At 38.6% G+C, this 18,420-nt stretch overlaps 1 protein-coding gene across 1 annotated transcript in view; it reads right to left on the bottom strand.

Moving 5' to 3' along the window:
* The window catches only part of LOC119788788 (anosmin-1), a 71,145-nt gene that overhangs the window by 12,901 nt on the left and 39,824 nt on the right, over positions 1–18,420 (bottom strand). The window contains exons 5-7 of the mRNA XM_038293419.1: positions 5,867–6,051; positions 5,467–5,596; positions 2,270–2,475 (exon numbers count right to left, since the gene is read on the bottom strand). Of these exons, the coding sequence (XP_038149347.1) occupies positions 2,270–2,475; positions 5,467–5,596; positions 5,867–6,051 (521 nt within the window). The remainder of the gene's footprint in view (positions 1–2,269; positions 2,476–5,466; positions 5,597–5,866; positions 6,052–18,420) is intronic.

Genomic DNA, 18,420 nt, shown 5'->3' with positions numbered 1-18,420 from the left:
CTGGTTCTGCTGGAGGTCTCTTCCTGTTAAAAGGGAGTTTTCCTCTCCACTGTCGCTACAAACATGCCTTGGTGTGAGGGATCGCTGAAGACTCAATGAGTTGATGCAATAAACTGGTTTTCGTTAGATAGAAAACTTTGAACCAATCTGACTGCATGATGTGGTTGAATTGTAGGACATACATGTAATTTATTAGGACACACATTGAAACCTATTTAAGCCATGATCCATACTCCACAGGAAGTCAGCCATTTTGAATCATACCTGCAATAGTGCGTCCTCTACTCATGTCATATCTGAGAAAACTCCCCTTAAAGCTCTTGACTAGCACACTTCAAGATGTCTGTAAGAATTAAGTTACGGAGGATCAAAAATTTATAAAACATTTTTGTTTTATCAGGCATGTGGGTGTGACAGCGAAGCAAATTTCCACATCTCACCACTTGAATACTCTTGGCTCTAAATCACACATACATGACCAGAGTTGCTTCAAACTGCTTATGAATAATCTTTGGCAGCCTGCAAAGTGGTCCATTGGACTTTGACTCAACAGTGCCACCAAAAGTGTGAAAACATCGGTGTCTCTCTGATGTATCATAAAACCTGCTCAAAATTTAGTGTTCTTCCTGGTAGACCAATGCTCCACAAATTGGCGTGGTAATTTGATAACATCACGTACGCCAGGTACTTGCTGGAGAAGATCTTGACTGATTGTAGGTAAGGTTTAGGCTGTTACCATCTGTTACCCAGCTTGACTGAGGCAGCAATGCACAGCTCCCAACATCGCTGCAGTGGCACTGGGGGAGGATTTAATTCAGTTTGGATCCCATCTAGAAAAAATGCCTTTCCCAAATGAGCAATTTATTGTGTTCACAGTTTGCAGAGCTAACCACATTCAGTTAAGAGTCTAAGTGTACGACGATGTTTACATTGACAGAAGAAAGTATTAGCTGCTGCACTGTTAACACTAATAACATTTCCGAACAACCAGTCTAAAGCCCTAAGTTTATAAAGCAACAGAATAATCTTTTCTGTTTTGCAATGTCAGTCCCCGCTAGCTATTGCGACGCCAGTTGCCACCTGTCGTGGTGACACCGGTCGCCATCAAGCATGAACAAGGAGGTTGCCACTTGGTATGGTGACATATGTCACCACAGGGTTTCACGCTCTTATCCGATGTCAGCTGAACCCAAGTAACCCCATGAAGCCTTTGGTGCCAGTCCAACAATTATGTACTAAGTGGCAGGTACCTAAAAAATGTACTCTGGGAATTTTCAACATTTTCTGTAAATAATGTACTAATTAAAAGTATCAGGTCATTGAATTTCATATTAAAGCTATTAAGTATTTTTATGGCACTGATTTGATAATTTGAACAAAGTATCTGTTTGGGATTGTTCCATACTGCAGACTATATTTACAGATTATAAAATTCTTATAAAACAATATTTCTTAGTTTTTAATCATATGGTGCTTAATTCATATATCTGTACATTTCAGAGATCTATTTTCTAAATAGTTAAAAACCTGTTTATTCTCTTCTGAGAGCCCTTAATTAAACAATTTACCTTTGAATGACCTAACTTTAGGATCCCTTATACATACATACATGAAATAATGTTTGGTAATCAGATTTTTTTTTTTTTTGTCTCAGCTCTTGCCTTTAATAAGATGACCTCTGACATTTCAAAGATAAGACCAACAGTCTTTTATATCTGACAGGAATAAAAAAATATAGCTGGAGTAGAAAGGGCTTTAATAATATAAACCAGTGGTGCTTTGTTTCAATCACAATATTTACAAAACAATTAGGGTCTGGCACACACTGATTTCATTGATTAAATTACGATAACAATTCGAATTACAGTTATGATAACTGCTATTTTTAAGCTGCTTGAGTTTGTGCTGAAAGTACAAAAATAATTAAATAAATGAAGTAAAATGAGGCCTTGCACATACAAAAGCAAAATACGGGATTGGCCATGACTAATGACTTCAAAAAGCCAACAAAAAACAGCATAATGCAGATTAATATACTTAAGAAACCTAGACATGGTAATCATGATAAATCACTTTGAACAGGGCTGTTAATCAGATTAATGTGTTGCCCTTCGAATATTTCATCGGGATAAGTAATCAAAACAACAAAATGCATTCTGTTAAAAAATGTGATTGATAAATACACTTTTTCTCGACTGCATGCCAGAATAGCAATGAGAGAGAATAAAGAGAGGGGCCATGACTTTACAGATAAAGAAGGAGGCATTACCCCATTGGTGGTCTTTCTCCTCTTCTTCTTGGATGGAACCATCGACTTTGAGGGTACAGTCCAGCTCCAGAACACTTTGTAGTGATGAATAGGAATATCTGGCTCCTCTGGTAAGCTCCAGTTGAGACGAACAGTCACCAGGCCTTCGTCAGCCAAAGTCACATTTGTGACGCGCAGACTGGTAGGGCTGGGGGGCGCTGAAGGGTCTGGAACACAGCAACAGTAGGAAAGTTAATGGAAACAGGTTTTACCATCTGTCAATAACAATGGGATATGGGAAATATAAATATATTTTAACGCTATGATATGGTTAATGGCTTGTACTTCTATAAAATTTTTTTCAGGTCAGAAGACTTGACCAAAGCACTTTAAACTACATTCAGTCATTCACCCATTTATGCACACACTCTAACACTGATGGTGGCAAACTACATTGTAGCCACAGCTGCCCTGGGGCTCACTGACAGAAGAAAGGCTGCCGTACACTGGTGCCAGAGGGTCCTCTGACCACCATCAGGCCAAGGACACAATAACACTGAAGGCCAGAGCTGGGGCTTGAACCAACAACCCTCCTATTGCAGGGCAAACTCCCGCATCAGATGTCACCATCGCTCTAAACGATATATCTCATCAAGGTGAGGTCTATCTCCTAAAGTGCTCTCTTAACCCTGTCTAATTGATTTTTAATCATTCTTTGCACTCCTGCGCACTTCAGCATCTTAGTCAAAAAATAAAAGCTTTTCTCACCTTCCTAGAGAGGTAGGTTGCCTGCTTAGGACAAAAGGTCCCGATTATTACTTTAACTCTCCATTTAGCATTTTTTCATCATTGTGCACAGGGCTAATTCTTTTCATTTTGAGAAATTCTGATAAATTTGTGTTTGCAGGTTTTTTCTTCTACAACATACACTCATTTTAGACTAGAGGTACCAAGAAATCAGCTGGTGTTTAACTTGACCTTAAGCTAACTCGGAGCATGTCACCAGGCTGCCAATCTAAAGTAAGAAACTTTTAAAAATATTACAAGATCCAAGAATAAAAAATACTTCTTCTAAATCAAAACCAAAAATGATAGACTTGATAAAAACTTTGTCAAATTGTAAAGTGTTGGCTTATAAATGTAACATAAAGTGGTGTTGATAAAACATATTTCCGTACTTATCTTTTTTACGTATTTATCCAGATTTCCAAAATAGTAAAATGAAATTCAGGGATAATTTGCAAAAAAATCCTTTCCAAAGCAGGTAGAGTATTAGGAGTCAGAAAGAGTTTCATCACTAAACTCTGCGCTGTAGCTGATGAAGGGGGACCGCTAGTATGACTGTAAAGGAATGAGCTCAACAGCGATGTTATGACAGGTGTCATGTCATGTCTATGACAGCGTTCAGCACCACTCAGAGCACAGGTCAGGGGTTAACAAACACATGCTGCTCACTTTGGCTTCACATCCAGCATTAATGTACTTCAATACACGAACACTGACCGGAATGAGCCTGGCCCTGAACCTATCCATATGTGTGCCGGATGTTAGTCCGGTGGAGGGGTACCAGTGGAGCCCCATGCCAGATGAGGGGGAGTGATCCTTTAATGAGAAAATTATTCATGCCACAACCTGCTTGGCTCCCATCTCCACGGTTGTCTCCCACCTGAAACGCATTTAATCAGGTTCAAAAACACCAACCGGACACATCGGGTCTCTAAACCCACTTCATGTCAACTGTGCAAGATAAATATGTAGTCAGTTCTTACAAATTGGCCTTACAAAGTACGCTCGTGCAAAATTGCAGTCAGATGATACGGTCATATTACACAAATAACAGTTGCATGACAGAATGGCCGGCACTTCATCAAATCCCTGACAAGTCTCATCAATCTATCAGTGTTTTGGCACTGATTGTCCTGATTGGAGATCGCTTTCCATCCCTGCAGCGCAGTCCCTCCCCCACCTGGTGTTGGCCTCTCTGGTGGACGGCCATCCATAATGCTCCGAGGAGCAAACGTATGACAAAGAACTGACAGCAAAGGTCAACACACAGCCAAATACACTAATATCTTTTAGATGTGGTAACTGATCTAGTATTTGGCAGAACACGGTGAGTCACGGTGAACACGTTTTGGTATGTATGTCATTGGCATGATATATAACTCTGAACTCAGTGGTGCTTCAGGCACAACTGGGGGCATATTGGTTTGATTCTACGTGGAGGGAAACAATAAATCATATGAAATAACATGTTCATATTCTGGAATGTGATAACAAGATGATTCAACAATAACTCTAACAAATGCCATCTGCAGGGCTGTTTAGAAAGTTGAATAAAGATGTGTCAGACAGAGAAACATAAGATGGGATCAGAATTTTCTTGGTACAGATTTTATGATCATTGTCTGAGAACAGAACAAAAAAAAACATTAACTTGAGATAAGGTTTGAACCAAACAATTTACAAGTACATTTAATTATACAACATACTATTTATATATATATATATATATATATATATATATATATATATATATATATATATATATATATATATATATATATATGCAGTATACATAATTCTGAACTTTATTGACTTAGAGGATCTGAATACAAATGTGCAACACACTGTTTTTGTTTTTTATTAGTAATTAGTCTGAATACCCTGCATCATTTTTCTGCAGCTTTATGACTGTATTATATTGTTGGTCAATCCCACTGAAATCCAGTGAAGTTGTTAGCTGTGCAATGTGACAATATGTGACTGCCTTAAGAGATACTAAGCACTTTGCATGGTGCATGGTGTGAGGGATTGCTTTTTTGTCAATGCAATCATTGGTTTACCTTAGATAGAAAACTGAACCAACCTGACAGTATGATCTGGTTGTATTGTCTCTGTAAAGTGCCTTGAGATGACATGCGTTGTGAATTGGTGCTATATAATTAAACTTAATAGAATTTTATTAAATGGCTTTAAGTTTCCAAATGGGCCAAAGACAACATATGTAACTTTGTCAATAAGGGTGTGATATTTAATCATCTACAAAGAGAATTAAAGCAGCATTTTTAAAAATGCAAATTTTCCCAGTACAAAAAATGTTTGCCTCATGTTTCCAAAAGCTTCCACCCATCTTCAACATAATAAATAAAGGCCAGTAAGTTTCAAGCATTAACTGGCAACACACATTAATATACTGTACATAAACACACACATACCTCTGGAGGAACGGAAGTGTTTGCTGGGTGCAGTGAAGCCGCGAGTCCCATGGACATTGACTGCTGCAACTCTGAACTGGTACCATCTGCTGGCTCTGATGTCAGCCAGTTGGATGCGCTCCTCTGCGGTCTGAGGGACAGATGGGGGGGGCAGAGCAAACCACAGGGGTCAGGGTTTAGGCAGGGTCACAGCCCCAATCTGAGCCTGCTGCCACATCAGTCATCTGCGTGTTTCTCCCTGCCAAACTTTCAATGACCCTGTGGCTGTGAGGAATGTGCATCGCACTACGGCTTCACAGCTGTAGCATGATGCATGCAATGATGGAAGAAGCTCTATCTTCCGTGTGGGGCAAATTTAATTCCAAGAAAAAACAAGGGGAGTTTATATGCTGGTTCTTACCTGAGCCACTGTTTCCCATTCTGTGGCATCATCCTCGGTGGGATGGATGCCGTAGTTCCAGCGGCGCTGGACTACGTAGAGGACTGGCTCGACTGAAATATTAAACTTGGATGACCAGCGGATCTCCAGCGGACCTGAAGGCTGCTCCAAGAACACCAGATCCTTCCTCGGTTTCAAAGGGACTCCTAAAAGTACAGGATGAGTTAAAAACCACTCTGTGTGAAACATCATAGCTCAAATTCAATGTTTTTTTCATCCTTCCTCCTCCTGGGTGAAAGTAGGCTGGAAAAGAAAAAGTCAACATCGGAGCTGGGAGAGATACAGATCTGAAAATGAGACATGACCTCAGAGCAATAGATTTAATACATGCTGAGGGTTAACAGCAACATCTCTCTCTGGTGTGACAGGTTGCGATATTTCCTGGCCGCCACTTTAATGTTTTAGTAGCCGTACTTCTCAGTGATGATACACGTAGTTTGCGTCTAGGTATGCGAGATGGAGCGCAAAACTTTTTTTTTTCTCCCTCTCTATATTTTACAGGTGCAACACACACCAGTGCAATAAGGCACACATGCACAGGATGTTAATTTGCATCGGTGAACTTCACTTTTAGCCCTTCAGACAAAGCTGACATGGCCATGTGCAATAAATATAAAGATAAGAGATTTATAAGCCCAGCACTGAGCCAAACACTCAGCCAAGTCCGGCTGAGGCTTTCAAGCAGATTTATTGCAGCAGAGATATAGTGAGTTGTTGACTGAGCGTTGGGCACAGTGATAATGAGATGGAGATTGGAAAAACAAGGCTGAAAGTACAGCAGAGGGCTGCACACACGACACTGTTTCTGATAAATCACCTGTTTTCCCCAGGCTGTTATGCTGGACCTCTGTCACTGTTCATTAGCTAAATCCTGCTTCACATTTATGAACGGCGTCGCAGTTTGTACAAGGCCACCATGCTGCACGACGGCGAACAATGTTATCAAGGCTGTTTACATGCACAACGTTTGGGCTGCTGAGTGATTACACACAGCTTGGAAAACAAGCTTAACCACTGCACAACATATTTGGAGTTTCAAACTAAGATTTGTTTTTTCTTTTATGTGAAGTCCTGTGAAGTATTTAAGTGGAGTCCTAATCTAACCTGAACCATCTTGGTTTGGAGAAACAAAGCTTAGTTCTAATTAGGAAGCTCACTGAACACCTATTTTGAGAAAAGTGCAGTGCAAAGGTCCAGAAGCAACTTTCAAACCTATTTGGGAACAAGTGTGTCTCATGAAGGGATTTTGCTTCTTAAGCTATAGTTCACTTTCCTTTCTAAGGTGCTGATGGAGATTGAGAAAACCTTTGGTGATGTCTGGAAGCTGTTAGGTGGGTTGTGTTGGAGGAGAAACAGCCAGGCCACACAGGTACGGGCAAATGTGAATAAACTTAATTTTGGTGTCTTAAGAAACAAAGCCTGGGCTTGGATATGGGGCTGATCTGCAGGAAACATTGACACCATTTCTTCCTACTATTAATTGCAAATGGATAATAAAATGTACAGTCGTATAAAATAGACTGCAACATTCTTAATTTTCATCTTACTTTCAGAACTTCTCTCAATACAACTACAATTAATCCCAAATCATTCAACTCCACTGAAAATCTAGATTTAGCAGTATTTTGTCAGCAATGAATAGAATAACCTTTACGGGCATTTTGGAAATTAAAACTGTTTGTGTGATTGCTGAACAGCTTAGTATGTCATTAGCAATGAGGTGTCTTTGAGGTTGGAAGACCTCCCTCCCATCACCTTAATCTTTTACTAACTCCTAAAAAGGTTTATCAGTCAAGTCATTTATACATTATTAAAATCCAATGTTATGAGTAAATTGAAGCTTTACTGTATGCCAAATCTTTTCCTCCAAACAATGAAATTGGATCTGTTGCAAAACCTTTTATTTTTTCTGTTGTAAATATCAAAGCCAAAACCAAAAGCAGCAAGGATTTAGTAGAAACTACCATCTATTAAAGGAATAGTACACCCAAAACATGATTAGCCTTCATTTTCTACTCACCCCCATGCTGAACAACACTCTGGAGTACTTTTTTGATATCTCAAATGCATCTGGAGATCTGGGAGGCTTCTTGCTGTCTGCTGACATTCAAATAATGGAGGTCTATGGTGACTGAGACAGAAAGGTCCATAAAAGTCCACAAAAAACGTGTCAATATTCCTCCATACTGCTCGTCCAATGTATTCCAAGTGTCCTGAGTGGGTAGCATCCAGAATTTACTCGAAACGAAGTCATTTAGAATGTTTTTAGAGCATAAACAGTAGTGCATAGGATTTCCTGAAAGCGCGCACATGCGCGCTCACGACGCTACGGAAGCCGGCAGACCAAACCAGATGAAAGTGCGCATTCAGCGTCTGCTCTGTCAATAATGCAAGCGTAGAAGAAGAAATGTGCTGTTTACCTGTGCAAAGAAAGAAACAACGAAAGAAAAATGTCTGAGGACTTCAGTGTTGAGGAAGAGCATGAGTTCTTTGCCGAGCTGAATGCGCTGGTTTGGTCTGCCGGCTTCCGTAGCGTCGTGAGCGCGCATGTGCGCGCTTTCAGGAAATCCTATACACTACTGGTTATGCTCTAAAAACATTCTAAATGACTTCGTTTCAAGTAAATTCTGGATGCTACCCACTCAGGACACTTGGAATACATTGGACGACCAGTATGGAGGAATATTGACACGTTTTTTGTGGACTTTTATGGACCTTTCTGTCTCGGGCACCATAGACCTCCCTTATTTGAATGTCAGCAGACAGCAAGAAGCCTCCCAGATCTCCAGATGCATTTGAGATATCAAAAAAGTACTCCAGAGTGTTGTTCAGCATGGGGGTGAGTAGAAAATGAAGGCTAATCATGTTTTGGGTGTACTATTCCTTTAACTTGTACAGTAGGTTACCATGGAGACTAAATGCAGAGAGCCAGTGGACAGATATAGGTTCAGGTTCCACTGGACCCTTCAATATAAATAACCATTGAATGCAAAAGCAATCCATTACTATTTCCATGCATATTAATGACATTTTTGTTGTTATTAGATTTCATCCACATTAGACTGGCTCAGGTACCATACAGGGAAATTAGACTTTCTAGGGAAAATAAAATGTCTAGAAAAACTCCAAATAACCCCACTTCAAAATGTCTTGATAATACCTTGAAGTTGCATGGTTACAACGTCTGTACTTTGTTTCTTTTCATTGATAGCAAATCTCTGCAAAGTAACAGCTGGGGGTCATTGTGTTGTGGTTTCACAGCTCTATGGCACTTTCGGAGTCTGCGTGTGTCCCTGTACGTGCGAACAAACGTGTCAGATTTCCTGCAAAATAACCAACACCGAGCTAACCACAGCATTCCTCTTCCCCTCCCATTGCCTTTGCTCATCCTCCAAAGGCACACACAGCTTTGCACAAAATAAATAATAAAAAAAACATCTTATCTACAGACGCACCAACAAGCTCTTCCGCTGCAAGTGGGAGGAAGGATAGTGCATTTTCACTCAAGTTGACAAAATCTAAGTCAAGTTTGTTCCAAACATTATGCAGCGTTCATTTATCAAGGGCCACACGCGTACTTCAAAAACTATGATGTAACTTCTGCCGAGGAACAATCAAGACTGCGCCATTCATTTGTGTCTATATCATGCCAAAGATTACACTTTGGGAATATAATTCTCAATCCTCACGCACATACTGTCATCGGGACGGCTCCAATTATGGAGGCACAGGAAAACCCTTCGAAAACCGCTTGTTTCACAATGTTTTCAATGAAGTCAGATATAGCTGGGACTGATTGACGGAGTTGTGGCAACAGTGTCAACAAGACTCACTAAATTCTAGCTTTATCTGACATCAACGATTGTTGCATTTATCGTGGAGCTATTTTGTTTAGAAACCATGCAAAACAAACTGAATTGCATCACATGTCCGATCTTCAAAGAATATGAAAAAAGCTAATCTAAAGAGGCTATATGGAAATGCAGGAGTCATGAGCAGCACATAGAATTGCCATTTCTATTCTTGAACAGCATATTTTATCTAAGCCCTGTTTCCTCAAATAAAACTTTGAGCAGTGGAAGAAGATGGTTTTCTACAACAGATCAAAAGCTCAGCAGGGGCCCCGTGTCTCTGAGTTCTTGAGTTTTTTCTATCGAGCGGCATACACATGAGCTGGGGGGGACCCTAACCTGAACATACACATCTGAGAGTGATCTCAGTGGGGGAAACGCTCCATTTCTCCTCGCTTGTGTTTGCTAATGGTTTCCAGCATTGTGGCTCATCACGCCGAAAACTACAAACACACGAAGAAACAATTATGCTCTTCAGACCATGAGCAACTAATTAGACCTTTAACACTGAGGATGGGGATAAGAATTCCTTTCTGACTTTCACCAAAAAGCTCAGGGTAATCCAGTGCACAGTGGATCCAGAAAGTATTGACAATTTTTCCCAATGAAGCTAGCTTACGGCCTTATCCCAAATGGTATTAGTCTGTTTTATGAAAATTGTACACAATGTACCACATTAGGACAATGTGAAAATGTTCTTAGAAATTATTGCAAAATATTACAAACAGAAAACTAAGAAATCACATATTATCTCTCTATTAACAGCTTTTGCTTAATAACTTATTGATCAACCTTTGGCACCAGTTACAGCCTCAGGCCTTTTTGAATATGATGCCACAACCTAGACACACCTATCTTTAAGCCGTCTCACCTATTCCTCTTTGCAATGCATCCCAACCTCCATTAGGCTGCATAGAAGACGTATTAGCTGAGCCATTTTCTAATTTCTCCAGAGATGTTCAATCCGATTCCTGCCTGGATTTTAGCCTGGTCACTCAGAAAATTTACAGAGTTGTTCTGATCCTCTACTTTGAGGTTGAAGTCTCTACATTGCTGCACTTATCTTTCGCTCTATATCGACTAGTCTGCCAGGTCCTGCTGCTGAAAATCTCCCGTAGCATGATGCCGCCACCCCCATGCTTCACTGTAGGCATGACCTGGTGATGAGTGGTTTCCTACAATCAATACATGTGTCATTCACACCAAAGAGTTCAATCTTTCACTCGTCGGACCAGAAAAATTCATTTCTCATGGTCTGAGAGTCCTTCAGGTACCTTTTGGCAAAACCTAGATGGGCTCCAGTGTGCTTTTTTCTTTTATTAGTGGCTTTCATAAGGCCCCTTGGCCATGCAGGCAGGATTGGTGAATAGCTGAGGTGATGAGTGGTTCTCTCTTAACAGAAACACTTCTGCTCTGACAGAATGGCCATTCTGTTTTTGGTCGCCTCCCTAAAAAAGGCCCTAACACTGCGACATGCACTGTCATCTAGAACCTTTTATTGACAAGCATGTGTCTTTATAATCGTGTTTATTCAACTGAATTCCTCCAAGTTGGACTCCATTAAATCTGTAGAAACAGGTCTAGCGAAAGGAAAGAGTCAGCTTTATTTTGAGCTTTGTGACTGACTGTAAAAATGTACATAAATGATTTCTTAGTTTTCTATTTGTAAAATCACAACAATCTATAAAAAATAGTTTTGTTTGAAGAATTTGGTGGAGATAGATTAATTGGATAGCATTTGATATAAGTCTATAACATAACTAACTGTGGAAAAGGTTCAGCACTGTGAATACGTTCTGGGTAGGTAGGGCATGTTATTTGCGATCTATCCATGCAACCTGAGCCAAAGGTGAGTGAGGCAAGTGGTTCTTTATGACCCAGTCACTGTGTTGATGCTGGAAAAGTTCACTAACCATGTGTGCTTTCTCAATTTTTTTCTACAGTACAATCAAAAATGTCAAATTCTTATGTTAAATTAAGATGTGATAGGCTTTATCTAAACCATTGCATTGTAGCTTGTGGCAATGTTTGGAAAATCTTTAAAGTTCCCAACAACTTTTATCCCTAAGCTGCACGTTGTGTTCCTTTGACTTCATCTCTAAAAAAAAAAACAACCTGAGAGCTTTATAGAATGCCTGTATATAAACTGAGGTTTGATTGCACAACAGTGGAATCTTCTTACTGACTTTAAAGTTATTGTTAAAAGGAATAGTTCCACCTGTATTGTCTTGCACTGCTTTATGATTATATGGAAAATACAAGCTCAATGCAGCATATTTTAGTTATTTCAATGTGATTAAAATTGGAAAAAAAGAACTGAGACACAACCACTATTGTAAAGGCTTCTTCTACCTTGCAATGCTTCAAACCTTTGGAGCGTGACATCTACCTCCACTACCGTCTGATTTTATTAAACCAAATGGAAATCAAAGTATGTCTCCTCTTTGCAAATATCACATTACATGTTCCTGCTCTACGCTGCTAAACAAGAAGCACAGCAAAACATGCCTGATGTGATTGAAAGTATTCTCCCCTACAGTCCATCACTGCAGCAATTCAAAGCTCGATTTAAACTCATCTTCCACTGCTCCATCTCCTCATCTCTGTTATGGCCTTAGGCTGCCAGCCATATAAGCCGCTGTGTGTAATGTAGATCCAGCTACCAATCTCCAGGTTAAGGCGGGCCTTTCGGTTTTCTCTCACATAACGACTCAGCACCCTTAGAAATATCCAGTCGCCTTGGGCAGCCCTTTTAAAAACCATTTCTACAGGAGCTAAGATTCCTGGATACATCTTTGTCTCTAATAAAAAAAAAAACTCTTTTAAGCTTATCCTTCCATTTCTATACCTGAAATAGATTCCAATTTGCAGCAAGAACAGTGTGACGAATGTGTGAAGGAAGCATAATGTAAATAGATGAAAAAACAGATTTATAATTCGGAGCATGCTGCCATAAAAAAAGAAACAAACATTTACATCACTGAGATGTCCAACTGATGTTATGAAGGAATCGCTCCAGACTACCGCTATTAATCATGTTAAAATGCTGACAGCCCATCATCACCTATGATATTTAACTTAGTTAATAAAAAGAAGAGGGATGTGGCTCTCTTTTTTAAATGTGACTGTAACCTACTCCTTTTAAAAATAGTCTTATGCAATGAAAATAGTGTGGACTATCAATCATTATAGGACGTCTCTAGATGTTTGGCGTTTTGCATCACAGTCTGCTCACTTGTTTTTACTGATAATTAAATCTTATGTTACATAAATCATCTGCAGAGCTTTTTACCGTTTACCACTTGTGATTTAAACCAGATATTTCTCTTTGCACTGTTACTGCGTTTTTTTCTTATGATGACTCGTTATAAAGAAAAGCCAGCAACCTGAATCTGTGTTCAAATAGAAATAAATCATCCCTGTTGTAAAGACGCATTACTCAGATATGTGTTCATGGCAAGCATGAAAGACGTTAAATAGGTATATGAAACAGGCTAAAAATGTATGAAAGCAACCAAGTAATGGGTTTAATATTCTGAGCTACTTTGTTGTATGGTAAAGTCAGTGAGCTAGAATCTCTAAAGTCCCTTTGTTTTAACTCCTAAAAGTGGGGCTTGGCTAAAAGCTACTGGATCCTTAAGGGCCGTCTGGTGGGCCAAGGATGCTTTAAGGGGTACTGTACTTTTAAAAAAATGTTGTAGGTTAATCTATTTTCAGGGTTTAAACCAACCTGATGCTCCAGAGATACAGACCTACAAAGTGACCTGAATCGGACACTTTTGACCAGTCCGCTCCCTGGCTAAAAATTAAATCAGCACAACATACGGTGGCTTTGAAAACACTTTGACAGAGTTGTTAAGACTATTTTTATTGGTGATGTGTGAGTCTGTTAAACTCTAATAATACCTGCCGGTGATATGTCAAAACTAATGTTTTCCCAAGTAGTTTACCTAATTAGGACAATTCCGCTATGTACGTGGCAAAGATTTTGGGAATTGAATGAGAGCAGTGTCCTTGATCTAAAAACATAGGGTAATATTTTGAGCCATTGGTGTCTCCTCATTTACAGAAGTGTATGATGTAACGATGTGAAGATGTGACACAGATGTGAAGACTGGAGTTGTGTAAAATGCTTCTTTAGCTGTGATTCAGGGCCACTTTAAGAGGTGTGAGCCCGGTTGGTAAGCATTGCCTTCTGTAGCTCAAAGCAGTTTCTCTGAACTGAGTAAGTTTAGAATTTCTGTCAAAATCCGTTGTCATGTGTCATGGTTATTTAATACATATACATCATGAATTGTTATTTAAATAGTTTGTGCCGAGTGATCTCTTCTCAAAAAAAAGAACCAGAGAGAGAAAGATTCATGGTGTAAACACAGAGCTTTCCTTTATGGAGTGAGAAAGAATAAAATGAGTAAATTGTCAGTTTCATTTTGGTGTTTAAAAAAGAAAGTCAGACAAAGTGCAGTGGTGTAAGAAACTGTCTAACATTAAACTAAAAATAAACAAGCTAAAGGAAAAACTAAAACAATTTGAAATGTAAAATTTCTGATAATTTTGTCTGTTTGAAATAACAGAGGAATAACATGAGAGTAAATTTCTGTTTTGACAGCTCTAACACAATAAGAAACATTATTAAAGTGTATTGCATGATTAAATCCAGGAAATTATTTATCATGGAATACCAGGTTCAGAACAAATGTCTGGCAGGCTCTGGGAGTACTCTGAATATGGGTCATCATCTTTTAACAGGATAATGACTAAAACCACATGGCCAAATCAGCTCATAAACATTTCACCTGGCATAAAATAAACCGTTTTCCATGTTTAATTTTGTCCTTGGAAGAACAGGCGGCATTAGAGAGGATCCGGGACTTTGCAAGATTCAGAAAGATTGTGCAAAGAGGATTTGTCTCTACAGCCTTGTGAGACGTGACTGGCCACAAGTAGGCTTTACAAGGGATCAAAAGCACTGGTGGCAACATTGGTGGCACTAACAGTTTTATTCAGTTTTCTCAATTTGCATTTTTTTTTTTCATCCCAGTGAGTAAATGGGCTTAAATATTTTTTATTGTTGTTAAGATTTTAAACGTAAAATTACAGTACTCAAATAAAAACAGCTTTGTTGATTCATATTTATTTTACACATTTTAATGAGAGGTGGCACAGAACACTTTATATATGTATGCACTTTATATTTTGCATTTCCTATCACTTATAGCCGAAGTATTTTTATAACCACCAAAATAAGGCTGCAACTAACAATTGTTTTGCAAATCGATTAATCTTTCGATTATTTTTTGATGAATCGGTTAATAATCGGATAGGAAAAAATTCCTTAAAGAAGAATTTTTGCAAAATAAAACTGGAGTTCTGGATAGAGCATATTGAAAGATAAAGACTTTTTTTTTCTTAAATACAGAATGTTTACATTTTTTTTCACAATTTTGGTATAATTATGGCTCTAAGTGGATCACTCTGTCAGCTAAAGGCATGTTATAGAGTCTCTAGACTCCAGTTAATGATAAGTCGATTACTAAATTAGTTGACGATTATTTCAATAATCGATTAATGATGATTAATCTCAGCCCTGCACCAAAATAACTTAAATAAAAGTGAAACGTCCTGGGAAAGAGTCTGGTAATGGCCCCTTCCTCATCCGACATGACTGTGATTCAAGAAGCAAAGCAAAGTCCACATAGCAAGGATGAAAGTGTGGCCAGAAAAATAGTCCTCATTTTGTAGACTGAAGCAGACTACGGTAAATTAATTCCTTGTCTAAATAAACTCTTAAGTTCCTAGGGAGTCAAGACAAATAAGCCAAAACTTTTACCAATAAATCTGAAAGTAATATCCAAAATTTTACCTTGGATATGCTTTAATGACAACAATTTTATCTTATTCTGGAAAACTGTTTTGTTTTTTTTTGCCATTTCATTGACCTAGATTAATAAAAAAAATAATTTAAAAGATCATAGCTTGTTTTGTCATGAAAAATTCACAAGAACACATTTAGTTATTACTAACATATTAAGACGCAACCATTTATCCAGGAATCAGCATCTGAGCCACACTCTGGCATGTTTCCCTCATCAGTGGATCAACCTTTAAACACTCCCATCATAGGATGAGAAGAGGACAGCCACAGGCAAGATGTTGCAACCCCCCAGCTCCTCAGCAGGCCAACAGCCTTTCTAATATGCCTCTCTGTGGTTGGAAAACTACTTCTGCCATGTGGATGATGAAGTCAGTTCAAGATAAAATGACTGTGCGGTTGCACTGTAAACCAATACGACACTTGTTCCTTCTGTTGTGTTTGTAACAAAGCAGCTGCTCGTGTTTGCCTTCCAGTTCATTAAACCACTAGTAACCAATAGTGCTGCAAAAACAACCACCTAAAATGTTCAAAGATTTTAACCTAGACAGTCATCATAGCTGCAGACACATTACATTCTGACTCATTTATTTTCTATACTCTTACCTTTGCAGAGATTCTTTGGCTCCTTCATTATATGTTTTTCTCCTTCCATAGAATCATTTAATACACTTCATTGGGGTTTAAGAAACATAACACAGAAACCATTTTTGGCCATCTTAAAAATGGGATAGACAAGTTAAATACAATTTTTTTTTAAAGAACAAAGAAACCAGATAATTATAAACCGATTGAAGACTTGTTCCTTCTGTTAAATTTATAATTAGGTTGATGCTCAGATTTTTAACATCCAACTCATAAAACCACCAGTAACAACCAGCAAAGACAAAGTAACCATCTCTCCATCTTTGTAGCCGTTTCGCTTTGGCAGCCATCTATACCTACAGTACAGAACGTCATATCAGATGGCTGTTATTTCACTGCCATGTGGTCCATTTCTGACCTTCAGATATCCTCCATCAGCCACATTACCAAACATACAAAAATCAAACATGCAAAAAGTGGTATTACTGACAGCTGTGGCATTTATACTAAATTCAGTTAATCACTACTTTGCCAAAACTTGCTTTTCTTTACTATAAAATAATATTTATTATTGGTATCCTGAAAAACAAATTGTTTATTTTCGGTACCAGCTTTGATATTGCATCTTTGAGTATTCACAAATACTCATGCCAACCTGATAAGATATCAGCAAAAAAACCTATTTTTAGTGTGAAATGTTATTGAATGATTTACAGTGACATTAATCAAACAAAGAACAATGGTAAACAACAATAAGTATGGGAACAACGGATCCATGTATTGTTAACCGGTGAGTTACATTAACTTAAAACGGAGTGTTTCAATCAGCAAGCCAATTTCAGAGGTTTTAAATGCAGGCTGATATTAGTTTTATGGCTGATATCGGTCCTACATCCAATATAAACATGGGATCAAGACATCCCTAAGTCCATATCATTTTAGAATCTAGTATCTCAGTCTCTATGTAGGTAAAAACTCAAATTAGATATTAATATGGCCAATGTTTTATCATAATTCAGATAATAGCTGGAAATGCAGCATCATACCAATATTACATACTGCAAAAACTCCTTTGTGATATTGCCATGACGACTGTAATTCAATATTCAGCCAGCAACTAGTCTCAAGGTTTATGAAGCTTTTTAATTCTCTATCATATCTTATTGCTGCTAGTTCATGCACCAAAAAAATAAATAAATAAATAAATAAATAAATAAATAAATAAATAAATAAAAACATAGCCATAGATTGAACACACAGTTATGTGTGTCCAGACTTGGAATAGATCTATAGATCTTGGTGTCTCGCTCGATGACTCACCTCCAAGCCTCAAACTGACAATCCTGTGAACAAACTGAAACTTGTCTTTCTCTATCAAAATAAACTACAGTTTTCTTTTGAGGTTAAAATGCAGCTTGTCATATAAACATTTCTATCTATTTACAATTATGAAGACCTGCTGCACATGAATGCTAAAGGTTTTCATAAGCTTGGAACTGTTCACTGCACTTCTCTGAGATTTGTTACAATCGGTAAGCCTTAAACCACCAATGTGAACTGTACACCTGAGTACAGTTTACTTTCATTTATAAGAACATGTCTGGGTTGCTGCCCTCTGACACCTATGATTTAATGTTTAAATGTTGAGCCCTATTCTTTGTGTTGAAATGCCCCTTTGTTGCTCTCTACTCCAAGTACCTGCACAGGACTGGGAAAAAGAGTTTTGTTTACTCGGTCTACCAGGAGCATGTTGCTAAAACTAGTGTTGCACCGATGCCATTTTTTGGCCCCGGTATGATACCCTATACCTGCCTGTGCAGTATTAACCGATACCGATACCATCTGTTTGAAATTGATGTGTGTGTGTGTGTATACTAAGAACTGCATACTACTAGGATGTAAAATAATTTCCATCATGGCATTGTCAAGCTGCCTACCTGCTGCCTGTCAGGGTTTAGTTGTGGTTTGGAGGACCCAAATGCAGAGGCAGAGGCTGAGGAGATTTCTGGGAGTTTTAATGGGGCAAAACAGTAAACAAAGGCAGGAATCCAAAAATCCAACTAATAATTAAAGGCAAACCAGAACTGAGAAGACATCTGGGGAAAACCAAACACGAGGAGCCAGGGAGAGACGAGGAACATGGACAACAGTATGGGAGGACAGCAAAGAAAAGGAACCAACAAAGAGTGAAAGCAGAGGGAGAGCAT

This window comes from Cyprinodon tularosa, unplaced genomic scaffold (genome assembly GCF_016077235.1).
Source record: "Cyprinodon tularosa strain WSP-4 unplaced genomic scaffold, ASM1607723v1 ctg326, whole genome shotgun sequence".
NCBI classification, from domain to species: domain Eukaryota; kingdom Metazoa; phylum Chordata; class Actinopteri; order Cyprinodontiformes; family Cyprinodontidae; genus Cyprinodon; species Cyprinodon tularosa.
Note: the sequence above shows the minus strand (reverse complement) of the source record. Positions and strands in the feature narration are given on the sequence as shown.